The sequence below is a fragment of the Scaptodrosophila lebanonensis genome, unplaced genomic scaffold (genome assembly GCF_003285725.1).
Source record: "Scaptodrosophila lebanonensis strain 11010-0011.00,11010-0021.00 unplaced genomic scaffold, SlebRS2 tig00000053-arrow-pilon, whole genome shotgun sequence".
NCBI classification, from domain to species: Eukaryota; Metazoa; Arthropoda; class Insecta; order Diptera; family Drosophilidae; genus Scaptodrosophila; species Scaptodrosophila lebanonensis.
In genome coordinates this window covers 8,324,332-8,342,955 of record NW_022060548.1, presented here as the reverse complement: position 1 = coordinate 8,342,955, position 18,624 = coordinate 8,324,332, and the positions used below count along the sequence as shown (strand labels likewise).

Genomic DNA, 18,624 nt, shown 5'->3' with positions numbered 1-18,624 from the left:
TAAATCGGCCTTCAAAAGTCATTCAGATTTTGTTAAGATTCTGAATATCTGCGTTTCAATACCTTTCGATCGATATATCGAACACGAAATCCTTCACCATTAATACGTAAAACATAAACGTTTAATTTAAATTTATTTCAATATATATATATATTTATATGCTTCTCGTTACGTATGTGTATATGATGCTGCCGGGGGTTACAAGAGTTGTCTGTCAGAAGGTTATAATGTATATACTATATATGGTACCTACTTATATGAAGGCTAATCAGAACAAAAGTTCCAGGGTTTTGGGAGTGAGGAGTATGAAAAAGAAATGTATCTCAAAATGCAAATCAGAAATTTTTGTATAGCTCGATGTTAACCTAAACCGATCTACAGATATATGTAGGTGGATCGTTGTTCTTGGTTTATCTAGGCCAGGACGGCCGAAGTGGCCATTTCGCTGACGCCGCACGTATTATCACCACGATAGACGCGATAGTAGCCCTGCTCGCCCCAGCGGGGACCCCAAGAGTTCTTAACGATCCAGTAGGGCAGAGTCTTGTGGAAATTTGGATAGTCCGAGACGCCATAGCCGACAACTAGAACTCCATGATCGAGATTTGATTTCTGGCACAAGACCTTCCAGGGATGGGAGACGCCACCGCGATAGAATTGCATCGCATTCGCATTAATGCCAATGGAAATGGGTCCATTGTTTAACAACCAATGCTGCATGGCTGTCTCATTGCCGTGCGGTAAGTCCACAAAGCCGGAGACCTTTACATGGGCAAGCGTCTTATTAAAGTGACATTGTTTCTTCTTGGCCAAATAGGGGTACTCGGACTCGTACTCCAAACCGCCAATGTCCTTGATGGCTCTGAAATTTACAAAGTTATATTAATTTGTAAACATTGAGGGTTTCGAAGCCGCTCCTCACTTGTATGCATTGTCCGGTAGGCCGCCATTGCAAGCGCTGTCCACGGAATCGCAATCGAGCAGCTCCTGCTCGGAGAATTCCTGCAGATCCCCGGTCTTAAGCGAGTAGAGACCTTCGATGTTGCCCGTCACACTGAAGGCCCAGCACGAGCCGCACTGACCCTGATTCTTCACCTGGGTAACAGCATTCTTTTGACGCCAATCAAACTCCTTGGGCACTTCACCCGGATAGTCTGCTACCACCGCCGGTGCACCTCCAGTAGCTTTGCCCTCATCACGCTGCCACAAACCTGTGCGCTGCTTGTACTCCGTGCTGGTCATGTCTGCAAACTCCGTAATACCATACTTGGCACTTCCCATTTCGTTCTCATTCAGCTCTGCGATCGTCTTCAGATTCTGGCGGAAGATGCGCATACGCATTTGGCGCTCCATGGTGTTGGCATAACGACGTCCATATTTGATTTGGAATTTGTGGAACAGATGATCAACCTTATCCAACGCATGATGGTTATGCTTCTTGTGCGACTTCTTCTCCGCCCACTCTACGGAACGGCTGTGGCGAGCACGTACCACCGGCTGATTGCGACACTTGAAGGTGATATCGTGACCCTGAGCCAACCATGGCTGCGCCCAGATCTCCACAATGCAGCGATGCTGGTCCTCATTCGAATCCACAAGATCGGCATCAATGCGTGTGAGGGTGCCAGACACCACTTGGCGCGACGCTGAGTAGACTTTTGCGATTCTACAAGAGGAGAGGTACTCTGATAAGCAATGCTTGTGATTTGTCGTAATCCAGAAAAATGTTACCTATAATGGGGACCCTCGCCGGCTGTTAGTTTGTCCAGAGTGCGTTGAAGTTGTTCTTCAGCCTGCTTCTCGCTAAAGGGCTTGATGCCACCCAGAGGCACATCGTTTAGGCTGCGACGACTACGGGCTAGAAACTGTAAAATTAAATCGCATATAAATCGGGTTTATTAGACTTTCAAGACAAAGATGATCTATGAGCCTAGTTTATAAATGGAGCTTTACATTTTGACAAAGATGATCAGTTAATTGCACAAAAAACTGAGCTTAAGGAGTTCACCGAGCCTTAAAATTTTCAAAAAAAAAAATTATTTTTTAAATTTTTTACCTATTGAAATAGTTATTCATTTTAACTGTTAAGTCTTCCCTAAAGGCTTTCGTTACATATTTTACGAAACTTTTGATCAGGCTGACAAATAATGTGAGAAAAACTTGTCATATTCCTTAAAAATATCGTCCTTCTTCGATTAAAAATATTAGGAACTAAATAAAGTTTTAATAAATATAGTTTAAAATACATACATACCATACACCTATTGAGCTTTGTATTTGTGTTTTTTTTTTACTTGAAATTTTCGATAAATATTTGCCACAAGTTTTGTATCTATTAAGATTTTTGGTCGAAGAGAAATATTTTTCACACAAATTTATTAATTAGAACTAACGCGAATTTTAAGCTAAAATAAGGTTTTCTGCTACAATAAACAATACAATACAATATAGGGAATTATCTACAACAAATTTGCTGGCAAATTATTTGCTTGTCTGACCATAGCTTAATGGAAACCAAAATAACGCTCAAAAGCCTTCACTTCTATATCTTCTCATTGGTTTTTATTGGTGTTTACTTAAAGCTTTCCTTAAATATTTGCCAAAAGTTTGTTCATTTAAGTGTTTAATGCTCAGTCTTCATTGAGAGGAGGAGCGAGGACTCGAGGACTCAGTGGCACTCCATTTGCTGGGATTCTTCCCTTCTTAACCGACTAGAGACCACACTCGAAAGGCACCACGTAGTCGTCCAAAACGCGTATGACCCGCAAATTGCCGGCGGCATCCACACCCAATTGACCAGCATTCTTCTCGAGCTCCTTTTCGTCCTCGGCACGCCTTAGCTTCACTTCATTACGTCGCACCACCAGCATCGCCGCGGCAGCCACCGCCTCGTTTCGCATCCAATGGGACATTATCCAAATGTTACGTATACGCGAGACTAGTGATGGCTTCATGTCTTGCTTGGTGCTGTCACCGACACTAGATGTTAAGTGTTCCTTAAGTGTTACGCGATAAATTTGGATTGAACTGACTTTTTAAACAAGTCTCGATTCGCTGCTATGTGTTTGCGTTGCAGAAAAACAAAAACCCCAGAAGAGGAACAAATAAAATCAGTGTGTAGAAAATTTGTAGAAAAATAATTAGTTTTTCTGTGTAGAGTCACAAACGTTGTACTCCGTTTGATTCTACCTAAGGAACTGAAATATAATTTTGAAGTGGCTGGCAGGGCTGTGGATTTAGAAAACAAAGACTACTACAAAATTGTACGCTGGAGAGAAAAGGCTACGCAGTTGAGATTGCAAGACTCTTAGCTCTTAGTAATTGAAATAATTTTGCTAATTTTGATCAACTCTCTTCGATTCCTAAGCAACACAATCACAAAAAGAATGTCGGTGGATCTAGGGCAGCCGATTTTGAAGACATCTGTTTAAGATTTCCCTCTAAAAGTCATTCCAAATTAAAGGCTATTCCTGCAATGCCTGCAACCAACAGCCAGGATGCAATCAATAGCTCCAGCATTCCAGCCATTAGCAGCGAAATGGAAAAGACACACGACCCACACACACAAATCACATATAAATGCAAATGAAACAAAGACATGGCTGAATTTACATTATCCCCAAACATTGACACACACAAACGGAAAAATTGTACAGCCTGTGCTCCTTCTTTCCTCACCTGGACGCCCACAGGACAATAGCAGGACGGGGAGAGACACATAAACCATTCAATGCCGAACACAAAACCAATTAAACCAAACATTTTCGGCCGGAATGCTGCTGTGAGATCTGCGAGTGTTTGGTTCGCTGGTTGGCTTTTCGTTTGGTCCCACAGCCTAGCTGGCGCTGGCGCTGGCTGCTTCGTTCTGCTGGGTTTGCTGGGTAATTGGCAAACGCCCCGGGTTCCGAGCCCCGTCCCAATTTGAAGCCCACATGCTAACGGCTGTTGCAGGTGGCACGTAGGGATTGGTGCAGCAAGCAGCGACAACAATACGAAATGAAATGTAATGGTTACGACGTGTGTATAATTAAAGAAGAAGAGCAAAACATCGGCTATGCCTGGGTGGAGCACCCAATAGGGAGGCAGGTAAGGAGGAAGGCAGGCAGGCGGGCGGGGAGGCCGGCAGGGAGGTCACCACCACGACACGAATTCATTAAGCATTCTGTTTTGGGCGCTGCTTTGGACGGCGCTGCGAGTGTGCCCCGCGAGCTGTTAATACAAATGTGTATTTCAATAAGAATTAAAACGTAAATGATGTTAAAAACGGCGTTCGCACAGTATAACCAAAAGGACCTTTCCTTGCATTCCTTACTTGTACACTAAAAATTTTACTTAGTAGCATCATGCTGCACCTCCTAGCCCATCCATATATTGTACTATATTTCTTATAGAGAGCAAATCTGTTATCCTGTACTTTTAAAGGTTTTCTCAAAGCTGCGGCCAAACATTTTAAAGGACTTTACAGGAAACTAAGCAGAAAGGAATGAAACACTTCAACTTTAGCTTATTTAATTTTAGTATTGATAGTAGCACGAAAGAAGGCCCCAATATTACTAACAATAGTACCATCGGCAGTCTTGTTAATGATCATTAAATAAACAATTTTTAGTATCGTTCCACGTTCAACCAGAGAATGGTCCTTTATTTCACTATTTTATATTGCTTCTTTGGAAATAAATAATATCCTTTAGGATTCTTTAAAAAAAATATCTTTTGAAATTAAATTTTTAAGAGCATTCAGAAAAAGGGTGGCCTGCAAATTTTAAATGTATTTAATTTTAAATATTTAGCATTACAGTGGAAGCTCCTATGAAGAGCTATAATCAAGGAGCATAGACCATATTCAAGATTTCTTATCAATTTTAAGTTATTAAGCCGTCTTTCAGAAATCTTTGCTTTTCTGAAGTAATATTTTATGATCAATAATTGTTCATATTTGAGAAAATCTCCCAGCCAAAAAAATATTCAAAATAACATTAATTTTTGCGAAATTAATGAAGAACACTCTTATTAACCCCTAGCCATTGATTGAACAAGAGAGAACGCTACAGTCGAGCAAGCCCGACAGTGTAATACCCTGTACCCAGGTAAACTTCCGTCACTGAGTTATATGCGCCCATAGCAGCAGCAAAAAGAGGAAGAAGAAGAGCGAACTTGTTGCTGCAGTTTGTGGGGGTTGTACTGGCGAGAATTTGTTTCGCTAATAACTTTTCTTAGAATTGACCGAATTGAATAAAATTTTATACAACAGTAGATAATTATATAGAAATTATGTGTGCAAAGTTTGGTTTAGGTAGCATTTGAAATGTGGACGCTATTGACGAAATTCTGTAGCGGGGGAAGGGGGGGTAAATTAAAAAAAAAAACATAAACTCGTCCTTACTCGGACCTAGGAGAATCTGGATGCCAACTTTAGTTATTCTAGCTTTTATAGTTTCTGAGATCCTCGCGTTCATCCAGACGGACGGACAGACGGACGGACATGTCTAGATCGATTTCTCTCGTCATGCTGATCAAGAATATATATACTTTATGGGGTCGGAGATGCTTCCTTCTGTATGTTACATACTTTGCACAAACCTAATATACCCTTTTTACCCTACGGGTACAGGGTATAAAAATAATCTTTTAAATTAAAAACGTACTTCATTCGACATCGCCAAGCCAATTTAAAACATTGAAAAGAATATATAACTGATTCGAAGCTCATATTGGCCGTACTTGATTTTTTTACGGGTTTACTGCCAAGGGGTCAGTTGTGAAGTCATCTTTTATGCTGAAATCGACTTTTGCTCAAGCTAGTTAAGGACTTAGCCCCATAGAACGAATTCCGGTTATTGAACCACTCAACGGGCTGTAAGAATGACGCACCTTACTGGTGGTTAGCTAAATATCGCATTACTATATCTTCGATGACCTAAGATAACCACTATTTGAAGCCACTGTGCACCCCAACTGAGTAGAGTAAAAACTAGAGCATAAGGATAATGAGAGCACTTGCTTTACACTCGTAGCTGTCGACACACACACACATATACTTGAAGTCCCCCCCGGTGCATTTTAGAGAGCCAAGACACACATAGATATGTAAATATATAGACAGCACTGGTGGATGTGGCCAACGACACGGCCGAGCTAAACAGATTGCGGCCGTAATTTGAAAGCGGAAACTCATTTGATTATTAAGGTGAAATAAGTGTTGTGGGGGTAGAAAAGGCAGAGTGGCAGGGGGAGGGGGGTGGCGGGAGTAGGCACCCCAAGTGCCAGGCAGACAAGCAGGCAGATAGCAAGGTGTCAGGTGGCGTATTGCGAATGCAACGAAGCCTGTAAGTAGAACACGTCGGCCATAAAAGGATGAGAAGGACCGAGGCGTGCAGAGAAACGATGTAAAAGAAGAAGAAATTCCAGGCTTAAATAAATTCAATTAAATAACATTTTTATTTTTCGCTTTTCTTTTTACTGTCGAGAGTATATAGGTACAGGTAAAGACATAACTCTGTGTGTGAGTGAGTGAGTGTTCTCTGTGTGGGAGTTACGAGTATGTGTGATGATTATATTCAGGATGATAAAGCGTTGTTTCTGTTGTTATTCACTGTTCGCATTGCCCGGCTGTGGCTGTTCTTCCTGCTGCGGCTCCGGCTCCGGCTCCACTTGATAATTATTCGCTTCCGTTAATGGCGTTTGCTGTTCACCCGGAATGCGCTTTTCCCCAATGGTCTGTTCAAAATTGTAGGCACCCACCGATAGAAAATCGTCTAACCATTGCTTCTCATTATCGTTCAGTTCGGCGGGTATTTGCGTTGTGTCCTCCTCATTACTGGGTGTGGGTGCCACATCAGTTGCCCCATCGGCGCTAATTGCCGTTGTGGGCTCATTAGTGGATGCCCGCTCAGTGGTTGTCGTCGTCGTTGTCGACGATGTCGTCGTTGTGGACACTTTTGAGGCACGTCGCTTGCTGGGCCCGCTCATAATTTGCGGCTCGAGCGCTGCCATTTCATTGTCGCTTAATTCATTGCGTTGTCCACCATTGAAGACAATATTGCGAGTGTATTTGTCCTTGCTTTGGTCCTCGATGTCGCTGGTCAGTTGATTGTCGGCCTCATCTGTGCAATTCGAGTTGACCAGCTCACGAAATTTGTCGCCCCATTGTGTGGTTAGCCAGGGCTTCTCGAGTATTACCAGACGGCATATGATATCTGCATCCTTGGCCTTCGTATCGATGGCATTCAGCACGATCTCATAGCGCACACCATTAACGATCTCTCGATGGGCATCGATCACGTTCACAAAGTTCATCGAAAGCGGCAAGAAGGTCATCGCTATGTTCTGCACGCCAATCAGGTTGGGTGAGAGATATTCGCGCTCTCCAGGATTGAGGACATGCACTAATTTAACGGTTGGCTCGCTGACCGGTTCCTGCTGCTCGGTGGTCTGCTCCGTGTCCTTATAGTTCGCGTATGTGTGCACCAAGGTGTGTGTTTGTGTGTGTGTGTGTAAGTGGTTTGTGTGGAGGAGAGACAAACAAAAGCAAAAAAAGAAAGAACACGTAAGGACAAGGGCTACACAATTCGATGAAAGAGAGTGAATGACAACGATTGATAAAGCTATTGGTTATGCAATACTATAAATATTAATTATCCACACTTGTTGTTTATTGCTTACATAAGCTAGAGCGATCCGGAAACAGCATAATATTTCACATTACAAGTAAAAGCACGAATGAAAGCCATTTTTTCCATGTTCTGGAACAGTCCAGAATGTCAAACAAAACGAGGAACTAGGAAGGTTTGCTGAGAATCTCAAAATCATTTGAACTACAGAATAGTAAAATGCATAACCCATAGCTTACAGAATCGTGGCAATCATCTATGGTTTATACGCATACGTATGTATAAAGACAAGGGGTTAGTGAAATTTTGTGTGTGTGTATATTTTTTGGCAAGCCATGAATTACAAATGGGTGTATGTTTGTGGATGTGTGTGGATGTGGCAACCAAAACCAAGCAACATAGAGATACGAAGATGCTATAACCGTAACCCCCCAACACCTGTATCTGCACTGGCATTCCCAAACCCCAGCAAAATCCATTTATGCCCTTAAGCACCGCCTAATGAACTCTCGATAATTGCAATTTCGACGCGGTTAGAGACACGAAGTGTGGCAAGTCAATCAACTGCCTTGCTTCACTGCTTGCAACAAACAAGGCAGCATTCGGCAACTGCCTCCGGCTGATGGCGCCGTCGCATTGGTTTGGTTTGGTAACCCACATAAACTAATTAACCGCGCCAACACCAACAACATCAACCGGTTGGGAATCGTCAGTGCTGGTGGTGCTGATGCTGCTGCTGCTGCTTCTGTTGCTGTCATCAACGAGTATTGCAACAAAAGCCACTCATCGATAAATGATGAGATGAACAAAACTGCAATGGCAAACAGACGCAGACAGGCGTGGCAGGAGGCAGCGTTAGGTCAGACGGAGCTGCTGAATAATTCAAGCCAGAAAACACAAAATATACGCACAGCACCGAAACGAAAACACCCTCTCAAATAATATAAGCCGCAGCAAACATCTTCAGTCAAAGTGCTTAAAGAAAATGTATATCTCTATAAAACAGTTTGTTCTGACTGACTGATTGGTGATCAACACACAGCCCAAACGATAGGAGCTTGGAAGCTGAAATTTGGACTCAAGTATCCTTTCATTTAATATAAAACAGAACTCTTAAACGTATCAATCAATCTTTCGATAGAAAGCATTTGAAAATAAGTAATAAGAACAAACGTTTTTAAAACAACAAATCTATCTCAATTGATAGTTATATCCTTGTATTATGTTCTTCAAGAATTAATTTCAATTTATGGAAAACCTGTTTTATTTTGTACTGAATCTTTACTTCTTTCCACAGAACTTCTTTAAGTCGATATCTTAAATGTAGTTGGCTTTAATAAAGAAATTTACAGTCTAAACTTTTTCGAATGTTTTAGAAAAAGTGTCCGCCGAAGAGAGGTGTCCGTAAAGGGAGTTTTCACTGTATATTGATTCCTGGTTTAATAAACGCCGAGAAGGTATTTGAACTTAAAAACGGATCTAATGCAACCTATGTTTACAAGGTAGTAGCCAAAACATAAATCGAATACTATAAATTTTATTCTGTCGAACTCTTTAATAATGCAATGTTGTTAAAGTTCCGAAAAATCATTCAAAAATGTTAGGTTTAATATGAAAGTCACACACTTTAACATTCTACCATTAGCCGTAAATCTGCCCAACCGATCGGAAATAAATGTTAAGACTCAAGTTACAAACAAAGGGTTTGGGGAGGGCACTTTATTTCTAAAATTCAATAAGTTAAGGCCAGATTCAAAATATATGTTTTTGGACAGGAAAAAATATAGTTTCATCCAGAATTTTTATTGGTTTTCATTGAAGATAGATGTCGGTCATGTGCAAATTATTTGCTTGTCTGACCACAACATAAGTTATTAAACTCCTCGTAAGGGTATAAAATATCAAAAGCACAAAGAGCAGCCAACACCATGGATGGTACAGATAACGCAGGCAGAGAGGGGGGAGCGATGAATGGAGGAGAGCTGAGGTTGGACGGGAAGAGGTCAGCTGCCGGCAGCTGCATGTTGCAGACAGCTTGTTGACGTTTTGGTCGTTCATCCTCATCGTTGTTGATGTCAGCGACGACGTCGTGACAAAAAGCCGAAAAATGCATAAAAAGTTTTGACAGCCGAGTCGAGCCGTGCGCAGTGGTTGCGTCACAGCAGTAGGAACAACCACTACAACAACAGCAACAACAACTACAATTAAGCCAACAACAATGTCGGTTGCTGGGCTGACTGACTGACTAGCTGGTTGGCTGGCTGCCTGGTTGGTTGTTTGGTTTGCTGATGTTGCAGCTGATTATGTTGCGGGCGTTGGTTGGGGCGTTGGGTTGGAAATGGGCGGGCAGGCTTTTTAAACAGAGGAGGCGGAGGCGGTGGATGCTGCAGCCTTGCCGATGCGTGCCTGCAGCTTATTTTTCAATTAAACTTTATGGCACTTTGAATAACATCAAAGCCATATGAAAACATCAAAATAAATCTATCTATGTGAAGCAAGCTTTGGCTGCATGCAATGGTGTTAAAATTATTATTTTTCAAAAAGTTTAAGTGAGATGTGAAAGCTGCAGAACGATGACAAAAATTGCATTCTTATGTACAAATTTTGATGCTCAATTTCCGTTAACAGCAGTCGCATCCTTTATAATTAGACTAGCTTATATGTGGCTCAATATGGAACTAAACAGCTACTTAGTTAGACGTTGTTTAAATGTGAAAAGCGATTTTATTTTAATTTCAACACTACTAAATAGAACATATTCATATAAATATAGAACCATTAATAATTGTCGCTTTAATGAAACATGATATAAAGAGCAGATCTTAATTAGAAATACATGTTGTTGCTGTTCTTGCCAAATAATTTCGTTGTTATACTGCTTTTCAACAACCATTTCATGTGACAATTCCGGTGCCTATTTCTTCATATTATTAAATCGTCTTGATTATAGTGATTATAAATTGAATAATAAATTACAAAAGATAAAACCGGATTTTTCGTGAGGAATTTTTTTTGCCTATCAAAGTTAATGCGTAAATCCACTTGAATTAAGGCCAATTGCATAATGATACTCGTTGTAATTGAAGCGATTGATTTTGTGCGATTTGAGAAAAAAGCTTTTCATTAATTGCTTTGTTTCACAAAAATTAACAAAAGGTAGTCTACAAATTTATCTAAGTCGACTTTAAACATGAAGAAGTAATGAAATGATTGATGAGGAAATTTTGCCTACAACATTTGCTGACAACCATCAAAACCTAAGAAAACTTACGCAATAAGGATTATGTGATAAGAGCTCCGACTAGCTCACAATGTCTACTATTTTAAATTTTGGGAACACACACAACACTGCCAAATAGATGTGAAGTTAGACCTTTCTATTAGCTAACTAGTTCTAGCAAGCTATATTATATTACTATAGATGTTTTATTATAGATGTTATAATTCAAGCAGCGCGCATGCATAAATCTGGGCAATGAACACTTAAAATTGGCAAGCAGTTACTTTTTAAAACCAGTTAGCTTTTGTTGTAACTGATTGTATTAGTCAAAAGGTTAACTTTCCGCTTTTCCTCTGCATTATATGTTTTTTGCCAGCTTCATTTAAAGCAAATATCATTATTCCATTAATATATTAATTGATATTTTTTTGCCATTATGAAATAGTTGAGCTGCAATAAAGTTACGTTTGAAGTGCTTTAATATATTCTTCCACCATATTATTTCCACTTTCGATCAAACCATACGAAGTCGTTTTTAATGACCCCAATTCAAAAAAATTCTAGCTTAGAGCTTCAATTTCGGCTACATACTTCATCCATATATGCATGTGTTGTATGATTTTAGGAATAAATTGAAAACCAGTTTAGAATATTTACAAATAATAATGAACCAGCAAAACGTATTCTCTTCAGCAGTCGTCCGACTTGGCTATTCAAATTAAGAACAATTCACAAAAGAGGTGCTCGTGGCGGGGCGTCTTTTCACGTTAAAGCCATTCGGCTAATAAAAAAAAGGTTCAGTTGGCCTGGCAACTTAATTCAAAAGCGCAGCGCCCGCAATAACAATAACAACAACAATAACAAGAGACACAGCATGGGTGCCAAAGTTCAGTGTAAGTGTGCATGAGACAGAGTGGGAGCAAGGGTGAGAGCGCAAGTATCTGTAATGCATTGCAGTGTTGTGAAACTTTAATTCAATTACCGTTAACATCAACGGGCGACGCAACGTAAACGTCAACGTAAAATTGCGAATGGCCAATTTTGTGCTGTTGTTTTTAATTAAATTTTAATTAAAGCGCATCTTTTTCACCATTCACTGAGAATAGCAACGGGTTGTGTGTGTGTGCGTATGTGTGTGTGTGTGCATGTTTATTCTTCTCAGTGGTTGGCTGACATGCCTGCGTGTGTTTTTGTGTGTGTAAATAAATGCATTGCATGTTGTAAGCTTTGACAGCAGCTTGGGGTTGACTTTATTTACTGTCGGCTTATTAACATTTACGAAAATTCATTTGTGACACGCAGCTCATAAATATAAAAACCGGTATCATCAAGCGCATTAAAAGTGTTAACTAAATCAGCGTGGCATTTAAATGACGGCTGCTAAGTTTTACACACACACAAGCTTACGGTATTATTTGTGGGGGAACTTTTGGGATAGAGCTGTGCGTGATCGTGAAAAGTTGGAAAATCATGTGAATTTCGTAAACAAGACAGCAACAGCCACAATGATTGTGAAATGATTTCACAAAACTAGGCGACTTATAAAAAACGTACAATCTGGAAAAAAAGGTTCAAAGATTGATCATTTCGTAAAATTTGTCAAAAAAGACGAAATTTAGGTAGTGACACAGAAAAAAATATGCTTGTGTGCGCGCTAAGCACTCTAAAAAAAATGTCATTATTCACAGCACCAGAAAATTGCACTTGAATAAAAAAAACTACAAAAATTAGGCCAAAGAACAGATAGCTTCACTGTTATTATGTGAATATAAAACACTTTAAAATTGGTGAAAACACAATGTCAATGAACTTAGAAAACAAATACCTGATCCCAATAAGTAGATATTGATGGAAACAACAAAACTTTATCTGCACATTTGAAAAAAAAGAGCAAATACAAAGAAACATCACAAATTTATATAACAGCTAAGGCAGTTTTGGTTTAAATGTGTAACCCATTAATATATAAATAATATTAATCCTTAGAAAATCTCTGGAATTCACACCCAACAATAGAAAATCAGTCATGAAAATAAAGTATATGTGACAAATAATAGTAGGTTCCGTGAATACGCGTTTTTTGTCACGCGGACAACACTATTTTGGGATATAGTTTCGCAAAACAGAGACAACAAAGAGGTGCCAACAGTCGAATGAACCGACGGGCAACCAGCCAGCCAGACAGACAGACAGCCAGCCAGCCCGGCAGTGAGTATCCGTGTGTCTGTGTATTTGTATGCATTGGGTGGCCGTGTGCTTTGTTGTGTAAGCACGCCTTGGTATTCAAGGTCGTCTCCAAGTCGCTCTTAAGTGTGCGTACGCGCCGCGGGCTCGTTTAGGCCGTTTTTGGAACATGTTTCTTAATGACCATATTAACCTTGGCCGGAGAACAAAACACAACTTTCTTCCAAGCAACGATTCTTCTTAATGGATCTGTGACACTTGACTAAGAACTAAAAAGAAAACCTAATGGTAAAATTGCAATTTATTTACAGTTTCAAGTGGTTGGTTGAAAAACAGAAACTCTGATGCTGACGCCAAATAAAATAAACATAGCACTGTTTGCTCCAAATTCCCTTTTTTTGCAAGCGAGATAAATTTCTAGCCTAGTGTCATGAGGCTATCAGCAATGAAAACAAATTGGGTCAACGACTTGCTTGCAATTCTTATCAAGGGAAGTACTATTCCATATGAACTTTTCAAAATCAAAATAATACGAATGACAAAGCAAAATCATATTTTTCGCTGCAGCATGCGAATTAAATAATTTACATTCTTTCACATGGTCTGCGGTATTTATTTTTATCAACGTATTTGTTTCGCATGCAAAAAGTTTGATTTACATATTTTTTATGGAAATTTACGAGTTTTGTGTTTAAATGAATAATAAATTGTTATTATGTGGAATTAAATATCAATTTTTTATCGGACATTATGAACTTTAAAGATACTGCCACTGTTATTTGTCTTATAATTTACTAGAAAGTGCCTTAAGCGAAAAATTTTTAATTTTTTGGAACCATAAAGTGAATTGTAAGATAAACAAACGAATGGGTTCTAAGATATCACATTGAGATTAAAAATAATTAATTTGGTATAATTTCGTATCGAAGCCTGCTCATTTCTTTTTGGTATACAAATAAATATGTAATAGATATTTAAATTGAATTGTGAAGATGATTTCGTTATTCCGGTATACTATATAAGTACATACATAGTTGGTCTAATTTAAGATGAGATTACTGATCCTGCTGTTTTGTTTTAAGCACAAATTTAGAAGAAGAAAAAGTTGGGGTTAATGACATCTTAATCCGATGATGTGTCTGAGCCCCTGGAGCTAATATTTTTTGGAAAACATTAATACATTCATCAATTAATTACGAGTGTATATATCCGAATAATTTGTTGAGCTCATCAACAGTCTAGTTCTGAGTCATTTCATTGAATTAGATTTCATTTGCACATTTATGAGCCGCAAAATTGTGTGTAGAAGCTATATAGTACATGCAAGAGTTGTAGAAATCTGTTCACGTAAATCTAGACAGATACAAATATACGACTGAGAAATTTAAATGAATATTTGCGTATACTCTCAGTATTTAATGAGTCACACACGCCACATGCAAGCACATGTGTTTAAATAAAATATATGCCTTTTTTCGGTTCAACAAAAATAAGAAAAAATAAGTAATATGCAAGATTAATGACTACAGTCATTTGGGCAAACATTTACGAGACCCACACCTAAATACGACAGCGTTGTCATCAAAAGCCAACTGCTGTCGCCTGCCTGACTAAATGGGAGAATGGGGAAGCGAGGGAATGGGGAGACCAACCAGCATCCACACCCACCAATCCAAGGGCTACTGAATAACGCGGCAGCAGCGGCATCATCATCAATATCAATTAAAACAGACGGTACAGCAAAAACAGACCATGTCATCCATAACTGCATGTAAAACACATATATACATATATATTCTTTTATATACATATATATATTATCACAGAAGAGGGCTATTTAATAAATATTTCCCCATCACAATTCCTACAATGTTTAAAATTCATAAGCACCAATTATTTCCTATCATAATATGAAGAAAAAACTTATCTAGGCTTATCTATTCATTTTTTCATTTTTAAGTTGTTTAATGATACATCTAAACATAGTTACCAGGCTACAAGCCCTGATTCAGAAAAATTATAGAACTGGGTTTCAACAGATTTCAACTAATTCTTAAATTTCACAATTAACAGAGAGAAGTGAAACACAAAATGTTACCGACGGCACAATATGGTATGAGAAATATTATAAATTGCAGTCTTCTTTTTCTGACTATGTTTTTCATTCGGATTGTATTTAGTTTTATAGGGTAGTTGTTCCAGATTAAGTACCGCCACCAAAAATAAAGGCAAAAAGAACTTGAAATGTGAAAGCGATAGGCAACAAGTTAATGCCCACTATATACACATAATGGGACAGAATGCTGCTCTATTAGAATTAAAAAGTCGAAAAACAATTATCCCTACAGAAAAAATCAAACTATAACCATGTATGAAAACCTGATTGCCAATTACTCGTGTCATCTATAGATCCGAATAAAATTATAATATAATTTAGAATTTCAACAATGAGAACAAATCGGAATATTTTGATGAACACACCTCGTTTGTGTAAAAGTTCCACAAATCACTAATGCCATCATATGTTGAGGTAGGTTTTTGTCTCATAACTCATAACTTTTGTACAAAATTGCGGGCATATTTATGAGAAATGTGTTTGTGCTTTTGAATAATTCACTTGGCATATTCAACAACTCGAATTGAGGGTAAAAAGTAGAATTTTAATTGAAGGCATATTTCAGGAATAATAAAAACAACGCTGGCTACCATTTCCATTTGGCCAAAAACAACACACACAACGAACAATAGGAAAATATTTACATAAATGAATAATATGCGGAAATATTCATGCAAATACATATGTATATATGTTTGTATTTATTTATGTGTGTGTGTGTTCGTTTCATTTATTCATTCAAGCAAGTTAGAGACAAATGCCGCATAAAATGCGCTTCAAAATCTCAAACAACTTTTGCCTCTAAAGCTTCAAATCCCGCCGCCCGACTGACGACTCGAGACTGTGATTGCGGCTGTCTTTTGTCATTTAGGAAATCAAATCAAATGATTCACAAACAAAACCAGCATCTTATGAATTGAGTTGTTTTTTGCAAAAGCCTTCAGGTTTTTTTTTTGCTTACAAATTGTCAGCAATTGCCGATTTTCCTTTATATGCAAATCAGCCATGGAACTGCTGACAGCCTTTCTCTGTCTCTGTGGGTGGGTGGAGAAAATTTAGTTGGATTTTCTCCCCTCTTTCTTTTCGGCAACTGCCACTAATGCGCTCTCTCTATTCAAATTTAGCTAAGTGTGTGTGTGTTAGTGTAGATATAGGTATGTGTGTGTGTCTATATTCTAGAGAAATATTGTGTCATTGTATAATTTTGAGCATGAGTCGCACCGAATTGAAATGCCAACGGATATTACACTATTGAAGCCCCACAAAGTGCAAATTAGCACCCGAGAGAGTTTCGATTTTGAGATGAAGGCAAAGTTTTTAATAAGCTTGGCCAGGGGATGCGCTAATGGTTGATTGGGGGCGTAAGAAGAGTCTCGTACGATTGGAAATTGAAGAGATGGGGTCAAATTGTAGCCGTCGGGTGTGCTGGGAGTTGAATAGATTTACAAAGTAATCAGCGTAATTGGCTTTTAAAGCATAAATCGAACTCTCAGTACCGGCTGGAATAAATTTACGGTCACAGCGAGTCTTAAATTAACTGTAGAATGACTGCTATTTTTACGGAGAATCAGTTCCAACGTCAATAAAATTGTCTGTAAGTTACTATTAGGTGTTTTTTTCGATCCAATCATTTTTAAAAACAAACCCTTTCTGAATCTTTTAGAAATTTAATTTCTAATATATATTGTAATATTATTATTTATATTAATAAAATTTGTCGAAATAAATTTTCCAAAAAGCTGAGACTAACTGAACTTATCGAATTAAATTCTTAAGAGAAGGCAACGGTACGGAAATAATTGGCGAACATTTTTTATTTTGTGCAAATCGGAAAATACGCCAAATCGACTGCGACCTGAATATATTCGGTTCACAAAATATTTATTTACTTTGTATGTATGTGCATACTAGGAAGTGCAAAGAATTGAATATAATATTATACCTAAGCTTAAAGCTTGTGGATCGTTTTATTGCCGCGTTGTATAAAAAATTATTATTAAATAACATATATAAATGTTTAAAAATGTCATTATATTCAATCTATTTAATTGCTTTTAATAAAACACTGTAAAACTGGTTTTGAACCGGAACCTGGATTCAAATTAGATAAACAATTGACTCAAATGGCCTACAAATCGACTTTATTGTTTATTTTTATCATACAGAGAAGTGTAAATAATACAATATTATGAAATAAAAGCTTGGTAAATATTTAAAGCGAATTTTATTACACTTAACTTCAACATTTTCAATTTTCTGTAATACCAACTGGTTTTCAGCCGGAATGCAAATTTCTATCAAGCCTTACAACAAATGATCAACAAATTAATCATATTTATTTTTTTATTTACTTATTAATAAGTATGCTATGAAATATAAGCTTATCAGCTTTGCGACGAACCAATCTAATAAAATTAAAAGAACTATTTTTATTAGAACACTTATTTTGTGAGCTTGAATTCCACGCCTAATAATAGATTGGCAAGGCAAGTAAATATGTAAAAATAATACAAAAGTACGTACACATGTATGTACATAAATTTCTAAATTTTAACGGTCATATTGATAAACAGCTGACTCCACCGACTGACTGACTGTAGCGGCAGCCACAACAACAATATACCAAAGTTTAAATTGCGACGCAACAAAAAATATCAACTGTAGGCCATTTGCAATTTTGATAAGCTAGCACAAGTCGGGCAAAAATATATGTATATATTATATGTGTTTGATTGATATTTTATGACACAAGTGCTGCTGTTCTAATCAGAGATTAATACAAATAAAAAAACCAACTGAATAAATACAAATGAATAGGTGTTTATTGTGTTTGTGTATGCAATGCCGCAATGCACTGTCAGTGTGTGTATGTGTGTGTTAACAAAGCAAACGAGCAGCGAGCAGTAAAGCGTCATTTCTTTTTATTAACTGTAAACATACAATTTCTTTCTTGCTACATAACCCTAGCCACGCCACAAGCACTAGTCACTAATTGCTTTTCTAGTTTTTCTTAAAGTACATTATATTTATAAATATGTATTTGTTTGCATTTTATTAGCGTTTAAGCGTTAAATAGTTATCAAAACCATAGCATTAATAGTAATAAAAACAAAAAAAAACTCACCTCCTGTTCCTGGCCAGCTGCTATTGCCGTGACGGCCAGCAAGAGCGCAACAATTGTTGTTGCTGTGTACAGATTCATATTGTGCTTGAATGTGTTAGTTTATTGGCGAAATTGCGACAGACTTTTTTTTTATTAAATATGATTGAGCACAATTTCACACGTACGCTGTGAAATCAGGTATTGATGGCAGCGAAACTGCGCCGCTTTTTTTAATCCCGCACTTTTTCCAACCGAACAAGCAAAACAAACACAAAGAGAGCTATAAGATGACTGAACCAATGCCAATGCTACGTTAACTGTTTTGGCTAGGTGTGGTCACACTGTTTAACAGCTGTCTGCGAAGCGTAATTTTACGTATATGTGCACACTG

At 38.1% G+C, this 18,624-nt stretch overlaps 2 protein-coding genes across 3 annotated transcripts; both read right to left on the bottom strand.

Annotated features, from left to right (window-relative positions):
* Positions 1–116: 116 nt before the first annotated feature.
* On the bottom strand, positions 117–18,501 carry LOC115623358 (putative cysteine proteinase CG12163). Of its 2 annotated transcripts, XM_030517643.1 has the most exons (5): positions 18,255–18,501; positions 7,044–7,443; positions 1,732–1,858; positions 923–1,666; positions 117–862 (listed from the first exon to the last, which is right to left on the bottom strand). In XM_030517643.1, the coding sequence occupies exons 1-5, from the start codon at positions 18,330–18,332 to the stop codon at positions 415–417; spliced, it is 1,797 nt and encodes a 598-aa protein (XP_030373503.1). In that variant the 5' UTR covers positions 18,333–18,501; the 3' UTR covers positions 117–414. The 2 variants fall into 2 exon arrangements, with proteins under 2 accessions (XP_030373503.1, XP_030373502.1); XM_030517642.1 differs by lacking the exon at positions 7,044–7,443 and having other exon boundaries at positions 1,732–1,865; positions 18,255–18,495.
* Positions 2,536–3,186, bottom strand: LOC115623359. Its single transcript, XM_030517644.1, has one exon. It carries the CDS (start codon positions 2,952–2,954, stop codon positions 2,712–2,714), a length of 243 nt encoding a protein of 80 aa, XP_030373504.1. The 5' UTR covers positions 2,955–3,186; the 3' UTR covers positions 2,536–2,711.
* Positions 18,502–18,624: the final 123 nt, after the last annotated feature.

What these genes read in the sequence shown, in the direction of transcription:
- LOC115623359 (XM_030517644.1), bottom strand. Translation starts at nt 2,954, where the DNA reads ATGAAGCCATCACTAGTCTCGCGTATACGTAACATTTGGATAATGTCC.
- LOC115623358 (XM_030517643.1), bottom strand. Translation starts at nt 18,332, where the DNA reads ATGAATCTGTACACAGCAACAACAATTGTTGCGCTCTTGCTGGCCGTC. An exon ending in AAGCAAGGACAAATACACTC is followed by an intron (nt 1,859 to 7,043) that starts GCAATATTGTCT and finishes TACAGTTTCTAG; the next exon opens with CCCGTAGTCGTCGCAGCCTA. An exon ending in CTACCGGACAATGCATACAA is followed by an intron (nt 863 to 922) that starts GTGAGGAGCGGC and finishes TGTAAATTTCAG; the next exon opens with AGCCATCAAGGACATTGGCG.